Below are 24,849 nucleotides of genomic sequence, written 5' to 3'. Positions count from 1 at the left end.
AGGGGGCCGACGTCGTGCTGCCTCTGTACAGCCGAGAGATAGCAGCTCGGCTTCAGAATCTGCCGCTCCTTGAGGAGCTCGCTTCATCCTCGGTCCTGCTTTCTGCAGACCGAGTCCGGAGTTGTCGAGCTGATCGGGACGAGAACCTGGAGGCTATCTTTGCCTCCGTGGGACCCGTTTCACCCGCTTCGACTTACAACGGAGAGGGTGAGGCCTAGCCGCTGGAGCTGGAGGCCGAAATCGAGCGGGCCGGGCATCCGGAGAAGGAAGCCGATCAGGAGGCGGAGGCGAGGCCGGCAGGATGCGAGGCCGAGGCTGAGGTAGCTCAGGAGAAAGAAGCTGAACCAGACCGAGGAGCCGGAGACGAAGCTGGCGGAGTATGATTTCGTCTCCCTTCTCTTAGTCTAGTTTCTTCCTTGTAAAATGGCCTTGAAGCCCTCCTAGTGTAAAAAATTTTCCTTGTGAATGAAAAATTCTCTACACTTGTCTTCGTATAGCTTTTCGTACTCGCCTTTATTCCTGTTGTATTTTACTATCTGCTCGGTACAGCTGCCGAACTAATATAGCTGCTTTGTACTCAAGGAGATGGAGATACTTCACTGGAAACGGCTGTACTCTTCGGCTTTAGACGAAGCTGAGAAAAGAGCTATAGCCGATCAGACGAAGAATGACGAGCTTCTGGCTCGTTTAGTGAAGCTGGAGGCCAATAATAAGGACTTAGAGTCCGATAAGAAGGATCTGGAGGCCGAGCTGAATACGACCATTGCTGAGAGGACTGCGTACGAGGATTACATCCGTGTGCGCGGGGGAGTGACCATATCAGATGTTCAGAGTCGAGTTGACGAACTGTGGGAGGAATATCATGTACTCCGGAGGAACAATGCGCTGGAGAGCTCGGCTTGCCAACAAGTTGTGAAATCATTGCGGCGCTGGGCTTCTCGGTACGACATCATTCTTTCCCGGCGTCCCTCAATCGGGAGATTCCTTAGGCATTTCCCGCCAACAGATGCTCGCACTCCAGATCAAGCCTCTGGTTCCCTTGTTCAAAATCCTACTCCCAGTCAACAACGAACTCCGGAACAGCCGGAAACGTCAAGACGAGAACGGGCTCAGGAGCAACCGGAATCGTCAAGACAGGGACGGACTGAAATTCGCCGAGGAGTTGTGACTATGAGCGAGCAAGATCAGCAGATGCTTATTGCAGAGACTCTTCATCGCCGAGGGGTTAGAGCTTCTGGGGCTCGCGGAAGAGGTGTTGGGTCGAGGATAGCATCTCGTCGACCTGCTTATTCTTCATCTGCTCGGAACAACCGAACTCGGCTTCCAGAGGATTTTGCAGATAGGTGGCTTAACTTTAGCAACCGAGGACAGTAGAATAGTCCTTTGTAATGGCGTAATGCCTTCTCGTAGGGGAGCTGAATTGTCAGCCGAACGAGATTTAATAAATGAAATTTTTTCCTTTCGCTTTTATCACTGCTTACTTACAGCTCTGCGAAACAATTTCATCGTGCTCGTCATCGGTCTTATGAAGTGAGCTTCTTTGATCGGACTCGTATTTGGACTTTGAAGTAAGCTTCTTTGACCGGACTCGTCTTTGATCTTATGAAGGAAACTTCTTTGACCGGACTTGGTTTGTGTTCTAATTTGGCGATTTTTGTCGCCGGGATCGAACTTTCCCTTGTCCTAATTCGGCGAGTTTTATCGCGTGGATCGGACTTTCCCTGTTAACCGAAGTGGTCTTATGCAGTAAACCTCTTTGACTAGACATGGTCGTCCCCGGTCTTATGAGGTAAACTTCTTTGACCGAACTTGGTCGTCCTAATTCGGCGAGGTTTATCGCGTGGATCGGACTTTCCCTTATTGCAGTTCGTTTCAGACGAAGTGCTTATTTCTTAAGCCGAATTGTGGTCTTGTATCTTCCTGAGAAGCTTGGATTCACAATCGTTGGCTTATTGCAGTTCGTTTCAGACGAAGTGCTTGTTAAGCTGAATTGCGGTCTTGTATCCTCCTTGGAAGCTTGGACTCACAATCGTTGGCTTATTGCAGTTCGTTTCAGACGGACTGCTTGTTAAGCTGAATTGCGGTCTTGTATCCTCCTTGGAAGCTTGGACTCACAATCGTTGGCTTATTGCAGTTCGTTTCAGACGGACTGCTTGTTAAGCTGAATTGTGGTCTTATATCCTCCTTAGAAGCTTGGACTCACAATAGTCTTTAATAATCGATCTAAAAAGGGGATCAGTCTTTAAAGAACGATATACCTTGGTACCATTTGTAAGAGACGACAAGCACATAGAGACAAAACACATAGAGAAAAAAATGAAAAAGATGAAGGAAAAAAACTTTAAACTTTTTTTTTTAAAAAAACGACAAGTAAAAGGTACAAGTAAGAAACAAACAAATAAAAACATGTACCCCTATGACCGAACTAGACACGAGACGGACTGACCGGACTTTTGTCTCTTACAAGTGGAACTTCTTGAGGTTGGAGACGTGCCATGTTCGGGGTACTTGTTCTCCTGACATGTGAGTCAATTTATAAGACCCTTTGCCGAGGACTTCTGACACCCGATATGGACCCTCCCATGTGGGTTCGAGTTTGCCCAGCTTTTCTGCTCGGCTTACTTCGTTGTTTCTCAAGACGAGATCTCCCACTTGAAATTGAAGCTTTTTCACCCTTTGGTTATAATACCGGGCTACTTGCTCCTTATACTTGGCTGCTTTTATGCACGCCAATTCTCTTCTTTCTTCGGCGAGATCTAGTTCTGCTCTCAGTCCGTCGTCATTCATTTCTGAGGAGAAATTTAGAGTTCGGGGACTGGGTACGCCGATCTCCACCGGAATTACGGCTTCAGTGCCGTACACTAGACTATACGGAGTTTCACCGTTGGAGGTTTTGGGTGTAGTTCGGTAGGACCATAGGACTTGAGGGAGATTTTCTACCCATTGTCCTTTGGCTTGTTCTAACCGAGCTTTTAACCCTTTCACCAGAATCCGGTTCGTTACTTCCGTTTGTCCGTTTGCTTGGGGATGGGAGACCGAAGTGAACCGCTGTTGAATGTTCAGCTCTTGGCACCAATTCTTGAACGTCTTGTCGGTGAACTGAGTCCCATTATCCGAGATGAGGATGTGGGGTATGCCAAATCGGCACACTATGTTCTTCCAGACGAAGTCCAATGCCTTTGAGCTCGTTATCGTAGCTAATGGTTCAGCCTCCACCCACTTCGTGAAGTAGTCCACGGCAACGATAAGGAATTTCATTTGCCGAGGAGCTTGAGGAAGTGGTCCCACTATGTCTATGCCCCATTGCATGAAAGGCCAAGGGCTTTGCATAGTGTATAGATCGGTCTGCGGCATCCTTGGGACATTTGCATGAATTTGGCACTTCGTACACTTCTTGACGAGCTGCACTGCCTCTTGTACCATGGTTGGCCAATAATATCCCCATCTCAGAACTTTTTTAGCTAAAGCTCTGGCTCCGATGTGGCTACCGCACGATCCTTCATGAACTTCTCTGAGGATGTAGTCCGTCTCTTCTGGTCCTACGCACCGCAATAACGGCTGGAGGTAAGACTTTCTAAAGAGGACTCCTTCATGAAGTTCGTACCGAAGTGCTCGGCACGTGATCTTCCGAGCTTCTCTCTTATCCTCGGGCAATTGTCCTTGATCCAGATACTGCAAGATCGGCGTCATCCAGTTCGGCGAGCTGGATACTGAATGTACCTCGGCTTCATCAATGCTTCGATGCATTAATTCTTCCGCCTTTGAGCTCGGATCTGAGGCCAACTTACTTAAGGTATCTGCTCGGCTATTTTCCGCTCTGGGAATGCGGATTATCCGAAAATAGGAGAAACTTCGGCTGATGCTTTGCGCTTTGTCCAAATACTTCTTCATTCTCTCGTCACGAGCTTCACTTGTACCCAACATGTGATTTACTATGACTTGTGAATCACAATGGACTTTGAGGGATTTGACGAGCAGACTTTGCGCTAACTGGAGTCCGGCCAGGAGGGCTTCGTACTCGGCTTCATTATTAGTAGTGGGGAATAGGAACCGAAGTGAGTAGGTTACCTCGTGTCCGTCGGGAGCGACAAGTAGAATACCAGCTCCACTTCCCATCTTGTTTGAAGCTCCATCTACGAATCCGCTCCAGCAGTCCGGCGGCTCTACTTCGGATTCCAAGGGCTGTGCTAGTTCGGCATTGGCAGAATTCTTCTGTTCGGCAATAACAGGAATTGCTTGATCGAACTTTGCTTCTGCAAGAAAATCTGCCAAGGCTTGTCCCTTGATGGCTTTCCGAGGTAGATATTCAATTGTGTGCTCTCCCAACTCTATAGCCCACTTGGCGATTCTGCCTGATGCTTCTGGTTTGGTCAACACTTGCCGAAGTGGCAGATCAGTTAAGACGCATACCTTGTGAGCATAGAAGTATGGCCGCAGTCTCCTTGCTGCATTTACTAATGCCAGAGCAATCTTTTCCAGAGGTTGATACCTGGTTTCTGGACCTCTTAATGCTCGGCTTGTAAAATAGATGGGAAGCTGCTTTAGGCCTTCTTCTCGTACAAGCACCGCGCTGATGGTTTGATCCGATGCCGCTAAGTATAAGAATATTACTTCGGCTTCGGTTGGAGCAGAGAGAATAGGAAGCTCGGCTAGATAACTTTTGAGCTCGTCAAAGGCCTTTTTCTGCTCGGCTCCCCACTCGAACTTTGGTGCCTTTTTCAACACCTTGAAGAACGGCAGTTGCTTTTCGGCTGCTTGGGAAAGGAATCGATTCAGTGCGGCTAGACATCCGGTTAGCCTTTGCACGTCGTGTATGGACTTCGGCATTGCCATGTTCTGAACGACTTGAACTTTTGAGGGGTTTGCCTTGAGTCCGTCCTTTGAAACCCAACAACCCAGAAACTTTCCCGAATCTACCAAAAAGGTACACTTTTGGGGATTAAGTTTGAGGTTGGCTTTCTTGAGCACGTTGAGAGTGGACTTGAGGTTGTGCTCGTACTCCGAAGTGCTTTTGCTTTTGACGACTATATCGTCAACATACACTTCGACCTCCTTTCCAATCAGGTGCCGAAAAAGCTTGTCTACCATCCTTTGATAAGTGGCTCCGGCATTCTTTAAACCGAATGGCATCTTTTTATAAGCGAAAATGCCGAAATCAGTAATGAAGGCCGTTTTTGAAGCGTCAATCTCATCCATTAAAACTTGATGGTATCCTTTGTATAGATCAAGAAAACAAAAAATTTCAAAGCCTATCAAAGCTTCTACTTTTTTATCTATGTTCGGAAGGGGATAGCAATCTTTGGGACAGTGCTTATTTAGATCGGTGAAATCTATGCACATCCGCCATCCTCCTTCCTTTTTCTTGATCATGACAGGATTGGCCACCCACGAAGGATACTTCACTTCGAATAACACATCCGCCTTCAATAATTGACGGACTTCGTCATGGATGACTTGACTTCGTTCTGCCGCAAAGAGTCTTTGCTTCTGTTTTATCGGCCGGACCGAAGGATCAATATTTAACCGATGAGTGATTACCTCGGGGGGCACTCCGGTCATGTCCAACGGAGACCATGCAAAGACGTCTTTATACTCCTTGAGGAGCTGGATGGTTTTTTCCCGAAGTAGAGGCGTTCCCGCGAAGCCGATCTTAACCGTTCTGGATGGATCGTCTTCGTACAGCTGAACTGTCATCGAATTCGGCTCCGGTATGACTTCGGTCATTGCCTCTGACTCCGGCTGCTGTGATTGCTATGCTTGGTGGTGCCGATCTGACTGCTCGGCACTTCTAAGCGCAATTTGCAGACATTCCTTTGCTCTCTTTTGGTCACCTCGGATGACCGCTATCCCTCCTTTAGTAGGGATCTTGATGGTGAGGTGATAAGTGGAGCAAATGGCCCGAACTGTGTTGAGCCAGTCTCTTCCCAGGATGACGTTGTACGGGGACCGAGCTTTCACCACGAAAAACTCAATCATCGTACTGGAGCTAGTAGGCGCTTTCCCCACCGTGATCGGAAGGCTGATAATACCTTCAGGGCGGGTGTCCTCCTGGGCGAAGCTCTTCAGGGGAAGCGGAGCCGGACTGAGCCGAGCTGGGTCCACTTCTAGTTTGTCGAAGCACTCTTTAAAAAGAATGCTGACTGACGCTCCTGTATCCACAAACACCCTGTGGATCAGTTTGTTTGCCACTCCGGCTTGGATGACAATGGCGTCTTGGTGAGGAGAGATGGCCGGGACGAGATCAGCATCCGAGAACGTAATCACTTCGTCCTGCTTCAGCCTTTTATGCGTTGGCTCCTCTCGATTGGAGCCTCTGCGCTCTGACTTCAGGGACGACTTGGTCTTCCCGGCAGGGAGAGCGTCAATAGTCTGGATTACTCCATCATATTGCGGCTCGTCATCGTCTTCGGGATCCGGCTGCCTTTTCGGATCCTGAGGAGCGCAGTTCGCACCTTTCTGCTTCTTATTCTTCTTTGACTGCTTGCTTTGGTATTTTTTCAATGTCCCTGCCCTCACAAGAACATCGATACCTGCAGCCAAGTTTCTGCACTCCTCGGTATCGTGACCGTGGTCTTGATGGTAGGAGCAGTAGTTATCCTGGGGTCGGCGCGCGGCTGATTTCGTCATCCGCTTTGGCTTTTCGAACAGGTCAGAGTGCAGTTCGAAAATTTCCGCTCTCGGCTTGTTCAGCGGTACGAACTGAGCGGGCGGCTTCTCGGGATTGAGACGGGGTCCCAATCTGTCTTGCACCGGAGTCCTTTGAATCCTTTCAAAAGGAGTTCGGCGAGGATGTCCCTGATCGCCAAAAGGAGTTCGGCGAGGATGTCCCTGATCGCTATGATCGGGCTTCCTCCTGTCTCCTCGGGATGAGCTGTCTAAAGACCGTTTGCGACGGTCAGCCTCATCGGCACGGGAGAACTGGTCCGCAATGTCCCACATCTCTTGAGCTGTTTGCGGACTGCATTCCACGAGCTTTCTGTAGAGAGCTCCGGGCAGGATTCCATTTTGGAATGCCGAAATGACAAGTAGATCGTTGAGATCATCTACTTGTAGGCATTCCTTGTGGAATCTCGTCATGAAGTCGCTGATCCTTTCGTCGCGACCTTGACGTATAGAAAGCAGCTGAGCCGAAGTGATCCGGGCTTCCGCTTTCTGAAAGAACCTCCTGTGGAAAGCATCCATTAGATCTCGGTAAGATCTAATGCTGCCTTGGGGGAGGCTATCGAACCACCTTCTCGCGTTCCCGATAAGCAGCTCGGGGAACAGCTTGCACATATGGACCTCATTGAGACCCTGGTTCGCCATGTTATACTGATAGCGTCCCAGGAAGTCATGAGGATCCACCAACCCGTCATAAGTCATCGACGGAGTTCGGTAGTTCTGTGGAAGGGGAGTTCGGGTGATATCGTCCGAGAACGGAGTCTTCAATGCTCCGTACATGGCGAACCCGACATCTCTTCGGTATGGAGGAGATGGAGATCTCCTGTGATTCCGGTACCGAGGAGGAAAAGGAACATGTCGGGGTTGAGGATTCTTCTTCCTGGAAGACACGGCACTACTGCGGTAGTGACTTTCATGTCTGGATGAGGAAGGAGAATCCACCGTTTTCGTCTTCGGCTCTTGGCTCTTTTGCAGGAAGGCTAAGAACTCATCCTGCTTCTCAGCCAAGAACAGCTTGACAGCCTCATTCAAATCAGGCTGCTGGGAAGACTCGGTGTGTGGACCTTTTGAGCGGCTTGTTCCTTCATCGTGAAAACTGGAAGTAGATGTCTCCCGAGGCTGTTTTCCGGACCTGCGGGCTGGACTAGCTTCCTCATGGTTTTCACGAACGGTATTACGGGTAGTATGTGATCTGGTATGCATTTTTTTTGGGGTGGAAAAAGGGTCAAAAATTCGCTTTATCACAAATTTTGTTCTCTGGTTCCCACAGACGGCGCCAGTGATGGATCCGCGAATTTCTGATGTTAGTAAATGCTGGTAGAGAATAAAGACTACGACACAATGAATTTACGTGGTTCGATTTACTGAAGTAAATCTACGTCCACGGGAAGAAGGGAGGGCAAGATTGTATTGCTTGATCTGGGATTACAGCTTACAACACAGACTTGCTATATGATATTTTATCTCTAGAGAGCTTAACCTTTTCCTATCTGATCTAAGTTCTATTTATACCTTGAACTAAGATCGTGGCTTGCATCACCACTAATGATGGTTGTGGATGTCGTGGAGGTCATGGCCTAAGATCGTGGATGTAGCGTAGGTCATGGCCTACGATCGTGGCCTGAGTTGACACCACGTGGTAGTGGGTGTGTTGGAAGTTGTGGAAATCCTGTATGGGTCCACTAACTCCTTGTTCGGTCGAATACTGAGACCGAACTGCTTTGGTTGCCGATCTGAGAGTAGAGCTTGATGCCGACCTGAGAGCAGAGCTTGATTGGTTGGCTTTTACCGAGCTGTAGGCTGAGGCCGAACTCTTTGTTCGGTCGAATACTGAGACCGAACTGCTTTGGTAGCCGATCTGAGAGTAGAGCTTGATGCCGACCTGAGAGCAGGAGCCAACCGAGCTGTAGGCTGAGGCCGAACTCTTTGGTAATGCCGAACTCATACTCTTCCTTGGGCTTTGGGCTGATGGGCCGTCATTGCTGTTGGGCTTGTTTAGTACGCACCCCATCAATAGACTTTGTTATTAGTAAATTTTGAGGTCGAAAAAAGTGGAGATTGAAAATGTGATTTTGGTAAAATAGTACTATAGAATAGATGAACCACTAAATGAAAAAAAAACACACACAACAGATGTGGTGGTGACTTAAATGAGTAGTAAGCATCGTGGGGAGAATCTTAATAAAGAGTTCAAATATTTTGATGTATATGTTCCAAAAGTACTCCATTTAATTATTACCATAAGGATGAGTTTAAGTTTTAAATTAAAGAGTTGTAACCATCGTGAGGAGAATCTTGGAAAATAGTTCAAATATTAAGAAATATGTACGCCATTAAATTATTACCATAAGATAGGCTTTGGTAGGTAAGTTATTGTATATTTATATGAATAGTTCTAATCGGTTGTTTGATTGCATGTATTCTGAAATCACGAAACTCACTTTCACACGTGACACAATAAAGAGGCGACATATTACTACGAAATTGACTGCAAATTACTAATCATGATCGATTGGTGTAGGGCATGATGGGATAGGATCCCCTGCTGTGGTGAAATAGGGGTGCTGTGGTGAAATACACAGCAGGGCTGCTGCCTCTCCCATAAAAATTAAAATAATATTATATTTATTTAATTTATTTATTTAATTTATTTGATTATTTTAATTTTTATGGGAGAGGCAGCAGCCCCTGCGGTGTATTTCACCACAGCAGGGGATCCTATCCCGGGCTTGATACCTTATTGGCTTGAGCTTTCTCGACAATATTGTATGAAGAATAGAAGATTCTCTACTCATGAGTACAAGGGTGCTAGCAAATGATCGAATTTTTTGTAGTGTCGGCTGAAGAGATGCAATAAAGAATTAGATGGATGTCGTAAAATAGTACTCCCTCCGTCCCGCACTACTCGCACATTTCCTTTTGGGCACGGAGATTAAGGAATGAGTGATAGACAAAGTCAACAATTACGGCTGTAGGTATAAATTGTTACTAAAAATGAAAAGAGTGCAAATAACTTGGGACGCCCAGAAAGGAAATAAGTGCAAGTAGTGCGAGACGGAGGGAGTAGTACGTGTGATTTGTGATTTAAACAAATATCTTAAATCACACTTTTTCTTTTTTTTTTAATCAAAGAGAAGTGCTTAAGTCTGTAAAAACATATAAGACCAAAAAAATAGAAGAAAGCAACACCAACCCCACATATCACCTACACTCCCCAAAACCACAAACTCCATATTCATACAAGAGCAACAAAACACAACACTCATCTCCTTCAATAGCTCAAACCAAGCGACTATACCTAATAACAATAACTAACATCCAATAGAATCTAAAAAGCACAAAAATGGTAGCTAGAAACATATGCCAACACCATATAGATAGCCACAACAGAGAGGCTGACTAACAACAACCCAAGCAATGCTCACCTTAGTTACAAATTTTATCGCCTGCATAATGACATGATTATTACATGAAATGACAATAAGGCGCGTGAGACTTTAGGAATAATTTATCTCAGTAATTCAAAATAAAAGATCTTTGAGACTAAGTACTTATTCACAATTTCTAAGACAAGAGGAAGGTATTTTTTGCACTAGGAAAAGTATGATCTTGATCTATGAGTCGAAGCAAGCCTCATAGATTGTAAACACGCTTACACCCGTCATGACAAATCATGGCCTACAGTCTACTGCCTGCAGGGGCGTAACGCAGTTGGCAACGGAGAGGCAGATCTTGCTGCAATGGCCTACAGTCTACATATCATGAAGGGTTTTGATTAGCATAAATTGGGAGATATTAGCACTTAGTTGAAAAATTGATTTATCTTTCAGTAGTGAGTATCGTCGTTCCATACTCAAAGGGCACCTATATTATGGGAGCATGAAGGCTTGCTCGAAATAATAGTATACCTAATTGTTCATGATACACCTACGTTGATTGGAGAAGTAACCAAATCATCAGAAACTCTACAATTCAGAACTTCATATTTGTTGGAGGTAACTTGACCATATTTATGTTGAGGTGAAATTTTACTGGATGTGAAAAGTGGCTTAACAAATGTAACTAAGAATATTGCTAACAAAATATTATTTTCCTCACACAGAAAATCAAATTATTTTACAACAATAATACAACAACTAACCTCACGAGAATATGATCCAGCCAGCGCAATATAACCAAACATGAAATAGGTTGACATCTCATAAAAAAAAGATCGAGGAGACAATTGTAAATATTATGACCAAAATAGTGAATTCAAAGGAGTATTGTATTGACTACCCAAATTTGGGGATAAATTACTCATATTGATTTGTGATACAAAATATTTCCCGCTAAATTTCACCTCCAAATCCAATACATGAAAAAAAAATATCAACAAGGTCACTGCCGAAGCCGTGTTCCTCGTCGCTTCCTCCAACCAGCGAACGCCGCAGTCGAGAAGAAGAGGAAGGCTATAGCAGTCGAACACATTCGAATTGCCGTCAAACGACACCGTCCGGTCTCTCCCGATGCCTCCTCGCCCCACCGATCAGAATATCCCGGGAGATCGTGCTAAATCGCGGCCAGTTAAGAAGCCCGTTCCTTCTACCACTCGTTCAATTGATACCTTCTTTCAAAAAAAAATACAAAGGCTAGTTAAAATTTCTGTTGGTATTAGGTTTTAAATTTCAATAGATGAAATTATATCAGTTATTGTTCTGGAGGATGGTGTTGTGAGCCTGTTTCAATTCTTAAGTTGAGTTAAATTAATGGAAATTAGATATTTTGGTACTTAATCTGATTAACAAATAAATCATGTGCAATTGTGATTATATTAGACTGTATAAAGTTGTGTTTCTGGATAAATCAGTTCAATATGTTTAAGCTATATTGCTTTAAATTAGTATGAAGTATTTGTGGCTTGTGATTTTCTCTACAAAATGAAATGGTTTTGTTTGTCAAATGCTGCAGAAAATGTGCAAATGTAGCCTTTAGAACTTGTGCAACGATCCTTTAATTTATTTACCCGTACAACTCTTTTTATACTATAAGGTGGTGTTCGGTTTCCCAGATAAAATAGTAGTTGACTATGACTAATTATCTCATGACTATCCATCTAGGATTAAGTCATGAGATTTAATCTCATGAACAAATATAATCTTGCAAACCGAACACCCCTAAGAGAATGGAAACTGATTATACAAATTAATGAATTCATGGTGGACACCCGAGATCCTATGGTGAGAAGGGGCCAGAAAATGCCGAGACAACGGACACTGTATCCTCTCTGAGATGGTAAGAAAAGCCTTTCTGACTGTATGCCCTTTCTCTGTTTGTTTTCTTTCCTCCTCTTATAGAAGATACGCCTCGACTTGGTGAGTTGATACTGTTTGGTCCTATGGGCTGTAATCCCAGGGAAGATTTTCTGTTTAGAGGGCTCTCACTTCCAAAGCCTCCGTTTATGCTTCTATCAGAAAGACGCCGACTGCTAGTGCCTGGCCTTGTTCCAAATGGGCTGTCGGGCTCAGGTACTACTTTACTCTGTACCTTCTTCTGTTCCTGCATGAAAGATCACTCTTATGCATTGGAATATTCTAAAAAGGCCATAACCATAGTTATAGGCTCTGAAGATAATACCCGTTGCCTTTGTTTCTCCTCTTCCTTTTCCTTCATTAACATACGGTACTCTTCAAGCATTGCTAGTAGAGGAACCTGAAGTCCGAGTTTTAATTCTAGTACAATGGTATATTCAGAAACATTGCAAAGCTGAATAATGAGGCATAAAAGGCTTTGGATTCTGATCACTCTGTGAATGAAATCAAAGTCTAGTTCCTAGTAAACTGAAGTTGAAATGAAAAACCAACTCAAGTGTGTAAAAGTTATCTTGAGATTGTTTTCTCTGCTGAAACAATTTTACCCAACCAATTTGACACTACAATTTCATCACTTCTACGAATACCATGTCTATCATATATCCAAGAATGTGTCTTCTCTTTTCCATAGTTTTCTATATAGATAACTTTTACACCTCTTTATGTTCCCCGATCACATGGGAAGACGGTACGTATTCATAATGCTTACAAGAATGATTCACTGAAGTAGCTATTCAGAACAGTATACCTCATCATACAAGAAGACTTTCTTTCTTTCATCTTCCCAATCCTTAGTCTTGGATATCAGCAAGTCCACCAAAGCTGCCAGGAGGATGAAGCAGACAAATCATATGGTTATCAACCTTTTTTAACTCATCTAGTTGGTTTAGTCTTTCATTCTAGTAAAAAATAATGTATTAGTATTAAGTTATGCTTGAGAGTATATCATAGAAATAACTCTTAACCTGGTATCTTGTTGACCATCAATCTGGCTTGCTCAGCCCTTTTAAGGTTCTTATGAGCACCTCTGCTAACCGAATATCGATTTTCATCCTGTATTGGGAAATTAGCAGCTAAGATTTTCTTGCTGAAGGGGTTCTTAATGTAATTACTAGTATTTAAATGAAGAAGAGAAGAATCTGACCGTGCTGTACTCTTCTAACCAGAGCTCCTCGTCACATGCCAATATCCACTTTTCAACCTTCTCCATGATCACCTTCCTGCTACTAGCTTCTTCTTCAGCTCTTGATATCTGCTCATCCACGCTTGTGAGGAGATCGGCATGATCAATCTCCCCTTTTATATGTATGGCCATGGGTCAAATTGTGATATATGAGATACAACTAAAAATTTTCTTTCTAAAAATTCAGTCTTACCGGAGTCTATTTGGCTGATTATTTTTTCCATCTCCGACCTCGATGGTATTTCCATGTGTGATCTTCTGCATATGTCCTCGAGCTCTATTTGTTTCTTGAAGAAAAACTCTTTCATCTTGCTTGCTTTCAACTGATCCAGTCTCTTCACTTCAGTGTCAGCCTTGAAAAAGATTTATAATCAAATTAAATCATTTCTGGCATATAATTCTGGAGAAGTATCAGACGGCATACCTGCTGCATCATGTCAAGAGTAAGACTTCTGGGGGTGGATATCTCTGCTGATGCCATCGATGATAGATTGGCAACATGTAGAAATTCGTGACGGTCTTTATAGGGTGTATCCATAAGACTCCACAAATCAGACAATGCTTTACCAAGTTGTTGCAGCTGAATAAATAAATCAACTAATCAGAGTTATTATGCTAAATGTTTGCAGTGACCATTTCTAACAAATTCTATGTCTTAATGTTCTGTGTGCGTCCCTTATATCATATATATTGTGATATGAACCAGCTCTTAGTATGAAATCAGCACAAGATATAAAAAAATTTCTACCTTGTCAAACCGTGTTTGTTTTTCTGATTGAAGGGACTTCACTGTGCTATCAAGCTTTTCCAGGATACCATCACTAATGTTCTTTGACAATCCTGATAATTCGTTCAAGCTTGGGTGCACCTTTGTTATGATCGATGAAGAATCCATTCCTAAAGTGGCTGACAAATTTCTGATTGTGCTTATGCAGTTTTCCATCCTCTGGAGTCTGTCGCTCTTTTGATAGGAATACAAGCATCCAAGAAAACAAATAAAAGTGATTGGTTTCTCAATTTATTTTTAAGCCCCTAACGACATATTTTCACTATAGTACCTTCTCACTCTGAAGTCTCTGAAGCTCATTTTGGAACTCCTCAAGTTTCTTAAGTGAAAGATCATTCTCGTTGACACAAACAGGTGATGTTGAATCACTATATTCTGTCCAACCTGCAATTTCTGCAGAAATTTTATGAATTTGCCCCTGTACTACTCGGAATTGCTTTACTCGCTCTTCTTTCCTTAACTGCATCTCTCTTAGTGCTGGGGTTATAGAATTCAGTTGCTCTTTCAGCGTTCCTGCCATTTTCTCTGGCTGTCGAGGATGAAAAAGGCACTTGAATCAAAACATAACAGTACATATTTTAAAGCTTTTCTCCTGCTAAGATCTATAATTATTGTTTGCTGTAATGTAAAAATATCAGATTGTCAAGCTTCCTTCCCTGTAATTTTACATTAATAGATGTTTCAAATCAGTTTTTTACATATTTAAATTTTTTTTACATTATGATTGTCTCCTGATCTTCATGCAAAAAGCATTGAGAGTATTTGATTTCTCTTAAATTATGTGATCATGTCCAAGAGCTATTGCAGATTGGCACAGTTTTCACATTATCTATCTACAACTATATTGGCTCTTCCAGGATACATTACTTAATAAGTTGCTTTTACAAAGGTTTTGATTTAACTGATTTGTAGTGTATATGATTCTTACCCTTCCTGGCAGTGATCTTTCTCCAAGTGAGAGGAGGAGATGAGTAAACTCAGCCTCGGACTCTGCAAGCTGCTGATGTAGTCGAGCTCGTGAAATGTTAGCTCTGTCAACTTTTCTTCTATAAATCTCGAGGCACTCCTGCTCAAGATCCAGCAGAAACTTTTCCCGCTCAAATTTGTCTTCTCCGACTTCATCCCATATGATCTGCAAGCGAAAGGCTCATGTTACAACAATCTGACTGATCACATTGCGATAAGTTAAAAATACGTAAAGACATGCCTGTAATTCTTGTAGCAAGTAGCCACACGACGTCTCCAGCAATGCTAAACTTCCCATCCCACCATTTGATTTCTGTAAGGATCCCATCAGTAGAATCCTTTCTGATGAGACGATGAAAGACTAGAGATTTAGCAGTCGTTTCCTAGAAGCGACTAGTATTGTTTTGTACCACAGGAGCAGTTTTAAAAACTAGAGAGATGGAGGGACCATAGTGAGGTGGGACTTTGGTTTTGGGAGTGAATATTTGCTTGAAAGATAAGGTTTCACTGGTGGGTGACAGTGGAACTTTAGGTTCAAGGATTCTTTGTTGCTTTTGATCTTTGAGGTTTGTCTTTCTACTTTACTGTCAAGGTTAATTGTAGTGTGTTTTGTGTCAACAGATGAGATGGTGCTTTGATTCTCTCATCACAGTTGAGCTTCTAATGATTGTGAGGTTTCATCACTCTTTTTTTGCTTTGAGCAGGACTTGATTCTCAAGCAAAGCTCTCTGGAAAAAAGGGGAAAAGAAATGGTAAGGCATCATATATTTGTGCTTGAGAATCTTGTTATTAGATTATCATATGAGAATCCACTTTTCTTGGAAACTTACTCATTTTATCTCAGATAATTAGTAAAATCACATTAACTTATGTTATGTTATTGGAGAGGTACTGTTATTCCTCACCAATATTTGTCAAACTATGAATGCAAAACCAATTAATTATTTTGCTAGTGTCTATGTTATGACAAATAGGGCAATTGTGTAATCGACAAACGAAAGAACGTAAAGAGACACAGAATTTACGTGGTTCACCAACGTTGTGTTGGCTACATCCACGGGCAAGAACGGAGAACAAATTGTATTATGACTGCGGTTACAGATACCAAGTTTTGTGCCTTCTATACAAATAGGTACATCCACGGACCCCCATTTGGCTAGCGGCAAATAGTAATGATTCAAGGCATCCTAACCGTCTATTATCTACATTTTGTATGATTAAAGAAAAAAAAAAGAAAGAATATTTGGGCAGACATTCAAGATGAGTGATGCCTTATCCAAAAAAGGACATTTTACCTTGACTATTTATGGGTTTTTATCAGAAACAAAATTAGTACATTGCATGTTCCTATTAAAAGTTCATTTAGTGTTAGAACTTAGATTGCTTGGTAGCATCTCGTTATCACTACGTTGTTGTTAGGTGGCGCAGGTAAACGAGAACGATGTTAAATCTTGGTTCATCTTCTTATTAAAGTCAAACATGTTTTTTTAAACATGGATTACACACGTACTCACCTTGTCTGTTGAGAGGTGCTCACACATGTATGCAATAAATATTGTATGAGTGCTTCACAAGTATAAGAGTCCAAATAACTCAAATCATATTATAATTTCTAAATGACGTGGTGGGTGTTGCTCAATTGTGACTACACAACAGTTGGAAAAACTCCTTGAATAATGATCTCATTCAGGACACATGCTTACTAGGGATTCCGTAAATGGAATTCGTGGAGTCAGACATGGGAAAGAAAGTTAATTGTTATTGACATTGGAAGGCTATTGCTATAATGAGTTTTAGACGAAGAACGAAAGTGAATCTAAGTTTAGCAGCCTTTTATAATTTCATTTATCCCTGATAATAATGTTTTTTTCATTTTTGTATGTCCAAAAAAATTAATCAATCTTTCATCTTAAAAATTCTTATTATCTTACTACTTTATTGTTATATTTATTTTACTAATTTGTATTGTCTTCGTACATTGGCAGTACAAAGAATAGGGAATATTTATATGGAATGTTATTGATCTTTCAACGAAAATAGTACTACTCCATTACCTAATTAATGATGAGGACGATTTTGTACATCCTTTTGTTGGGCTTGATTTTTTCTTTGGCTAGCCCAATAAGGTCAAATCATTAAATGAAGGCTTTTTTGTCAAACGCTAAATACCAAAATTGAAATGGCAACGCCAAAATGTCAAATCAGGATATAAGGTCTAAACACTAAAATGTGTTTTATCAAATGTTCTCCAAACACAATAGTCCAAATTTTAAATATAAAAATAGTCATAAAACGAAGAAAATAAAACTAAGACACAAGCAAAATAATCGAAGGAGTCACGTTTCTTAAAAACAAATTACATTGGTAAAAGTTCCAAAACAAATAAAACCTTTGTATAGAATTATAAAAAACGGAAATAAAATTACAGTTGCATATGGTGTAATTATTTAAATAAAAAAGAGGGGAAATAATCAGATGAGACGCCTGCACAAAGTGAGGCCATCTCCGATTGAAAGTTGGGCCAATTCGATGCGGGAATCAGCGGCTAGAAATGAGTTGAGCGCAATGATATGCCCTTTGCAGCCCCTCAAGAAGTCATCCATCTCGTCTTCCTCCGCCGCGACTACGGTGCCGGACCACAATGTGTTGTCGTAGGCTATAATTCCTCCTACCTTAACCAGCTTCAGCAGTTGTTCGTGGTAGTTGATGTAGTTCTCTTTGTCCGCATCAACGAATGCGTAATCGAATGTCCCTTCCTCGCCCTAATCCATCGGTGATTGTTAATTCAACGTGTCACACTTTGATTCGACACACGTTTTAAGAAATATGAATGAAAGTATGTATAAAAAGTTAATGATACGTGAGCCTCAATTTTACATATTTATTTTTTATAATAAATTCAGAGTGAAATAAGTTAATAAATGGAATATTCGATAGCGGAGTACAACTTATGAATTTAATGAAAAATGTTATGCTGCTTATTTTATTTGAGCATTACGAATATCACTTTCATTCATGCTTATTTACAAGGTAGTTATATTCTAATATCTTAAAATTTACTCAATATTATCGAAATTATTAATTTTATCAATTACATAAAAATAAAATTTGATTTTTTTATTTAAATGAAGTTATTGAGAAAATAAACAATCAAGCTTTTATTTATCTAATTTGTTAAATTTATAATATTGATAATAATTTTTAATTTATTAAAATTGAATAATTATATAAAATTAAATAAATGATACTAACATACACTAATGAAGAGTTGTGGTAAACATGATTAATATTGAGGAGAGTTGTGATAATCATGATTCATGAGATACAGAATATACAACATAACACTCATTTATATTTAAATGGTATTAATATGTCAACAAAGTTAATTAGGTTTGCACCGTTGGAATAGAATATGAGCAATCACGAAAAGAGAGATGCGACCGGCCAACCAATTATGGTGTAAGGTAGTGGACTCTTAATCATAACCAATTACATAATTTCAGTATTATAAATATTAATATTATCTTTGTAAGAAATAATTAGTTACCTTGGAGAGGAGTTCCTTCATGACACTCAAAGCATCAGACTGGATGAACTCAATTTTGTGAGCCATGTTTGCCTTTTCAATAAATGGCAATCCAGTTTCGTAGGCTTCCCTATCCGGGTCGATCGCGGTTATCTGCAAAACGACGACCAGAGAGGTAAGTCAAGATAAAAAAAAACTACGCGAACTTTGATTCCTCAATAAGTAAGTATACACACGTATACAACTCAATTATTATTATTATTATTATTATTATTATTATTATTATTATTATTATTATTATTATTATTATTATTATTATTATTATTATTATTTGTTTTTATGTTTCATCCTCCAAATTTACATACCTTGCCGTCATCGGGAAGAGCGAGAGCAGTAGAGAGAAGTGAATAACCGGTAAAAACTCCGACTTCGATAGTCTTCTTCGCATTCATAATTTTCAAAAGCATAGATATAAACTGGCCCTCATCAGCCGGCACATTCATAAGACTCCTGATTATTCATCAATTGATTATTAGAACTATTTTATTAATTAAAAAACTATGCATATAAATGTTTGGTTTATATATTACCAAAATTTATATTTATCGACGGTAGCATTCCTGATCTCTTTTAGTTGTTCGTGCTCTCTGGGATAGGCACTTGTTTCCAGAATATACTGGAAAAAATAATGTGACATTTATTAATAATGAAAAAATTGAAATAAGATAGTTTTTAAATATTATGCAAAATTAATTAAGTAGGGAGTAGAAAGAAAACCTTAGCTAGGGCTTCGCTCTGAAGAATGGAGCCATAGAACTTATCCTTCATTTTCAAATTAAGCTAATAAAGATGAATGATAATTTAAGTATGAATGAAGGGATGATGTGTTTGGTTGAAAGAATGAGGCTATTTATAAAGACTCTGTTTGGAAGAAATTTCACATACAATACAGCAACTACTCTCATATATATATAATTTTTTACAATAGTTTACTTTTTTAGAATTTTTAAGTACATGATTTTGGGTGGGTTGGTAAGTCATGGAGATTCTCCCGGCCAACGACCACCATCTTGTTATTAGGTTTCACAGATTTAATTATTTGCAAGAATTTGATGACATATTACTAGTTAAATAATTGCTTCATTGACTAAGATATAGAAGTATTATTTATGGTATATTTTGAAAATTGTAATAAAAAACGGATGGGTTGAAATTAATAAAAAAGTTTATTTGTTGTATTATTAGGGTATCAGTAATGCATGCTCATTGGTTCATTCCACATGAATGAGGAGAGGCGTCCGCAGATAAGAAGACTCGATGTGACGAGAAAGCAGGAGTCCGCTCGCTACACGCAAGTGTGGCCGATGCAGATGGGGTCGTAAGATTTGTAACTTAGTGAAATTTTACAAATTTTAATTTTCGTCTCCAACTAAAAAAAATTTAGAAACAAGGCATAAAATTTATTCAACTTAGTGAACAATATTTATTACCTAAATTAATTATGAAACAAATGTTGTAGCCTTGTAGGCTATATAAATATGGGGTTGTGATCTATTGAGATTTTTTAGCCTAATTGAGAATTGAGATGCATTATCAGCCACTCAATTTTATTAAATGAGTGGTCCAGAATTTGCCACATAGAAAATATTTTTAGATTAATTAATTATGAAATGGCAGAATGGTAATTTCATGGTACATTTTATTCAATAAATAGTACTTTTTTTTAATTTTAATTTTTTTAAAATTTTATTTTAATTTTATTTTGTCATCTACATATACAATTCATGTCAACTACACACATATAATGTCAACTACATATACAATTCACGTCAACTACATATACAATTCACGTCAACTACACACATATAATGTCAATTATAAGTTGTTGACATTTGATGTGCAGGCTATTGACATTTGATGTGCATGCTATTGACGATAATACCTCCGAGTTGATATAATCTAATTGCAATTGACATTTCAAAAATATTATGAATGAGTAGCTGAAAATGCATCTCAATTTTCAATCAAGCTAAAAAATCTCAATCTAGCATGACCCTATAAATATGAATCTCTTCATCCTCCAATTAAAATAAATGTTTATACAATTAGTGACCGGTCATTAAGCAAATCTTGAGTTTGGTCAGGATCTATTAAAATATAGAACTGGGATTAGAAGTTTGGTAAAATCCATTAAGAAAAATGAGAAATCATGATTGAGTTTGGTGAAGGGCATTAAAAATTAAGAATAAACTTCAAAATGAGAACCAATAGAAATCGAGGAACGTGAAGGTGTGTTGTTATGATATTAGTAATATTTTAACTTTAACACTATTATTATTAAAATTATGAGTATCATGTGAGAGAAACGGGCAGCAATCAGCATGCATTCAATTGGTGGCCAAGTCAAAGTAGGCATCATAATTAACAATTTTGTCTATATCTAAATCCATATATACCGTGGTTGGTAAATAATGCTGTTTATTCATTTTTAATAAGGGATAACTGTCTTAAAAGTCATCAACTTTGCTCGAATTCCGGTTTTTCCTACGACCTTTAAAATTGGCGTATAAAGTCACCAACTTTGCATTTAGTCGCCGATTTCCCACGACGATTTTTCCGGCGAAAGAGCGAGCTGACGTGTCGTATTTTGTTGATGTGGTGTCTCGTGGCGCCTGGCATGGTCAAGCATAATTGACTGTGCAATAAAAATAAATAAATTTTCAAAACTAAAATTACAAAACCTAAAAACCCACCCCACCCACCCCCAAATCGCCCCCAAATTTCCAAAACCTAATCGACATTCGACCAACCTAATCGACGACCGAGCGACGACGATGGCCTAATCGACGACGACGACGAGTCCATTGGCTTCCTCAACGGCGACGAGTTTTGTGTAAGGCTTCCTAAACCCTAAACATGAAGATGTGGCCGAGATTCTGGCCAGACAAGCCGAATCCGAACAAACCTTTTGTGCTTCGGATTTACCATGGGGGGAATTTCATTCCTGATGGGAGGATTTGTGAGAAATACATAGGTGGGGAAATGTGAGTTTGAACCAGATAGATTTGGTTACTTCGACTTAGTCAATGAACTGAACAAACTAGGGTTTGATAGCTGGAATAGACTATGCTTCAAGAGAAAATGAGGAATGGAGTTTATTAACATCAAGGGTGACGCAGAGGTGATGTTAATGCTGAAGTTTCTGACAACAGTGAAGCATCAAATATGTGATGTGTATATTGTGGGTGGGAAGAAGAGTGGCCTAGAGCAGATTGATGAAGATCAATCCGTGGATGGGGGGGACACTATGGGTGATGGAGCTGTAAGGAGTCGAGTGGTTGAGTTGGAGTCAGTGGAAAGGAGTAATGTTGAGTCTGTGAATAAGAGCATGTCTATCACAAGGCGTAGAAAGCAAACAACTTCAAAGGCTGGCAAGTTGAAGTCAGTTTCTACCAAAGATGTTGTGGAGAAAAGTGTTGAAAGTAGTATCAAGAAGAGTTTGTTCCAGTCTTTCCAGAAGTCAGTGGTTGAAAGTATGGATGAGAGGGTGGGGGATAGGAATTCTGCAGCTAAGGAGTTTGGAAAGAGTGTGGGTGAGGATGTGGGAGGTATGGATTATATGGATAAAGATGTGGGAGAGGGTGTTGTGGAGGATGAGGCAAATAGGAATTCTGATGCTGATGTTTTGGGGGATGATGTGGGAGGCAAGGATAACGATGCTGAGGATCTGGGTGATGATGTGGGAGCTATAAATGTGTATGTGGGAAAGAGAGCTAGAACTGATGAGAGTGTGGGAGATATGGCTGATCAAAATATGGGAGTGGGTATGGGAAAATGCAGTATAATTTGTTATGTTGACACTAACAATGTTGATTGATAGGGACTTGAAAATGCTGTACAGAGTCAACTTCCCCTTCTGAGCATAGAAACTGTGTATGGCATATCTATGCAAACTAGAAAAAAACTCACAAAGGTCCACTTTTGAAGCAGCCTTTCTGGAAGCTTGTTAGAAGTACTTACATGGAAGAGTATGAGATTGCTTGCAGAGAGCTCGGGAAGGAAGATGGACAGGCATATGCAGACTTAATGGACAAGAACCCAAGCAGATTCTGTAAAGCATTTCTAACTCCTAACAACTGCTCTGATGCCATTCTGAACAATGTGTGTGAATGCTTCAATGTCTACATTCTTGAGGGAAGGAGTAAACATGTGTTAGACATACTAGATGAAATGAGAACCAAACTGATGGAGAGCCTATACAGAAAGAGTTTAGACATGGAGAGTGCTAGGATAAATTCAAATGTGTGTCCAAAGGTGAGGAAGAAAATTGAAGCTATGGTCTATGAAAGTAGAAACTGTACTACCATTCCTGCAGTTGGGGGGAAATTTGAAGTTAGTCACTTTGACGATAGGTTTGTAGTGACTCATTCATTAAGGCAGTGTGAGTGTAGGAAATGGGATTTGACTGGCATCCCTTGTCTCCATGCATGCGCTGCTATTCATTTCCTCAAGCAGAATGTGGATGATTATGTACATGAGTAAAGGGGACGGGAGAGATGTGTGTTCGTGTCATGAAAATGCGATGTGCTATGCTAGGTCGAGATACCAAGTCCCATGAATCCACTAGATCACTTGGTCTAGGAACTCAATGAAACACGGAATACTCTGTCGTTGTACACACAAAACTCCCCTTCAAAGATCCCTCAACCCGAATACTATAGATTAGTATAGAGAAGCAGGGGTCGATCCCATGAAGACGGACACGTAGAAAGCATTTAGAGACTCTTGACAAAGGCGGCGGCTGCCACGTAAACTGGGTTGAGGTATAACTACTACTAGACCTAGGCAGGAAATGTAACACTAGACCAAGAAAGCTGTAAACATGCTGAGATCAATCGTCCGCATGACTGATAGATGTTAGATTCACTTCCTAGACCGTGTAAACGACTACCTAATTTAGCTAGACAGAAAAGGAATAACAGTGGGGACCATAATTCCAGAAATAGCAGGTACGACATAAAGCTGCAAATAACGAACTGGAAATTTAACTATCAACGACATGCACTTCTCTAACTGAATCAAACACGAAAGTGAAGGAAACAGAGCACATACCCTGATTCGAACAAAATATAAAAGTTTGGTCATCGGAAACTTGCAACAAACCGGAAATAACACAGATCTACATATACTAGATGGCGCGAAATGAAAACACAAAGGCTAGGCATCAAATTAAACCGACTATGTTCAGATCTCTCGTCGGATGCTTAATCCACTCCGGATCCAAGCGATCTGAATCCTGCAACCATCAAACTCATCCCCATAACTTCCGATTCTAAAGATCTACTCCGATCAACAACCAATTCAAACGACTCTCCACAGATTCAGTGAACAAATGCGAAAAGCTTCCAAAACAAGTACTAGCACGAACTCCAGAACAACACAGTAATTAAGGCAGAAACAAACACCATCAACATCATAGAAAATAACTTTCATAAACCCTCAAAATAACGGTAAACAGAGTGCCGAGCTTCGAACAGCGAAGCTCGGTGAAATCCACAAAATAACGAGAAATAAACTGGAAATTGTTTCTTCGCCCTCGACAGGACGGTGTTACACCCAAATGGAACTAAAGTAAACAGGAAGCGAACCCAGACGTGAACCCCCGAATTTCCCAAAAAGAACCCAAGTGTGTAAAAGAAAAGTGAGCTCCTAGCTGCGATTCGTAACGAGGCCTCCACCGAGAAGATCCCTCTAGAATCCATGCTTCCTTCCTTATATAGGCGCGGGCATAATCTTCCAGAAGCCTTCGTAGAAATCTTCATTCTACCCTTCAGCCCCGAGACTTTCTCCGTCTTGCAATTTCCTCCACAATGCTCACTTTCTCGCCAGTTTCCTCGGACCATGTGATTGTCCTCTTTCTTTCCTGGACCTGGCTTAAGACGTGTGTTAGACCCCGTAATTACATGAATTTATCCCCTAGACCTATGCATGAAATTAGCCTTATCAAACTGCTCACACTTAAACCATGCTTGTTCTCACGCATGAAAGATAAGAAAAAGAAATAAGGCGAATTTCAATGCACGGTTCCTATGAACGACTATACAAACAAAACACGAACAAAGTACAGACTCCTAGATCTATACATACTACAGACTCACAAAAAGGGAACAAACACAAAGGAAAACAAAACACATAAGCATGAACCAGTTTCAACTTTTAGGCGATCGTCCCCACAAGCTTAAGTTCTATCCGATCGTCTACAATCTTCAAATCCTCCCCTTTCCCTCTTCTGCCTAAACGGTTTGTCAGTTCGTCAAGATAGCCTATCGATTTCCCAACTGTTAGGTTCGCTCAATCACTCATTCCTCACCAGGGA

At 40.7% G+C, this 24,849-nt stretch overlaps 2 protein-coding genes and 2 long non-coding RNA genes across 7 annotated transcripts; 2 read left to right on the top strand and 2 right to left on the bottom strand.

The window, feature by feature from the left end:
- Nucleotides 1-11,637: 11,637 nt before the first annotated feature.
- Nucleotides 11,638-15,322, bottom strand: LOC121809622 (65-kDa microtubule-associated protein 8-like). 2 transcript variants are annotated; one of them, XM_042210345.1, is made up of 11 exons: nt 15,189-15,322; nt 14,910-15,113; nt 14,253-14,510; nt 13,943-14,155; nt 13,619-13,774; nt 13,388-13,547; nt 13,156-13,307; nt 12,977-13,064; nt 12,760-12,833; nt 12,277-12,351; nt 11,638-12,198 (listed from the first exon to the last, which is right to left on the bottom strand). In XM_042210345.1, the coding sequence occupies exons 1-11, from the start codon at nt 15,273-15,275 to the stop codon at nt 11,875-11,877; spliced, it is 1,791 nt and encodes a 596-aa protein (XP_042066279.1). In that variant the 5' UTR covers nt 15,276-15,322; the 3' UTR covers nt 11,638-11,874. The 2 variants fall into 2 exon arrangements, with proteins under 2 accessions (XP_042066279.1, XP_042066280.1); XM_042210346.1 differs by having other exon boundaries at nt 11,638-12,192.
- Nucleotides 11,797-16,276, top strand: LOC121809623. Of its 3 annotated transcripts, none has more exons than XR_006052284.1 (6): nt 11,797-11,934; nt 12,055-12,167; nt 14,130-14,335; nt 14,922-15,513; nt 15,652-15,699; nt 15,922-16,276. It is a non-coding gene; the product is annotated as an uncharacterized LOC121809623 (long non-coding RNA). The 3 variants fall into 3 exon arrangements; XR_006052283.1 differs by having other exon boundaries at nt 15,901-16,276; XR_006052282.1 differs by lacking the exon at nt 15,922-16,276 and having other exon boundaries at nt 15,652-15,722.
- Nucleotides 16,277-17,271: 995 nt separating this feature from the next.
- On the bottom strand, nt 17,272-19,666 carry LOC121809514 (flavonoid 3',5'-methyltransferase-like). Its single transcript, XM_042210196.1, has 5 exons — nt 19,251-19,666; nt 19,064-19,149; nt 18,839-18,983; nt 18,495-18,626; nt 17,272-17,709 (listed from the first exon to the last, which is right to left on the bottom strand). The coding sequence occupies exons 1-5, from the start codon at nt 19,299-19,301 to the stop codon at nt 17,419-17,421; spliced, it is 705 nt and encodes a 234-aa protein (XP_042066130.1). The 5' UTR covers nt 19,302-19,666; the 3' UTR covers nt 17,272-17,418.
- On the top strand, nt 18,616-20,010 carry LOC121809516. Its single transcript, XR_006052276.1, has 2 exons — nt 18,616-18,887; nt 19,719-20,010. It is a non-coding gene; the product is annotated as an uncharacterized LOC121809516 (long non-coding RNA).
- The last annotated feature ends 4,839 nt before the right edge of the window (nt 20,011-24,849 follow it).

Source organism: Salvia splendens, chromosome 6 (genome assembly GCF_004379255.2).
Source record: "Salvia splendens isolate huo1 chromosome 6, SspV2, whole genome shotgun sequence".
NCBI classification, from domain to species: domain Eukaryota; kingdom Viridiplantae; phylum Streptophyta; class Magnoliopsida; order Lamiales; family Lamiaceae; genus Salvia; species Salvia splendens.
Note: the sequence above shows the minus strand (reverse complement) of the source record. Positions and strands in the feature narration are given on the sequence as shown.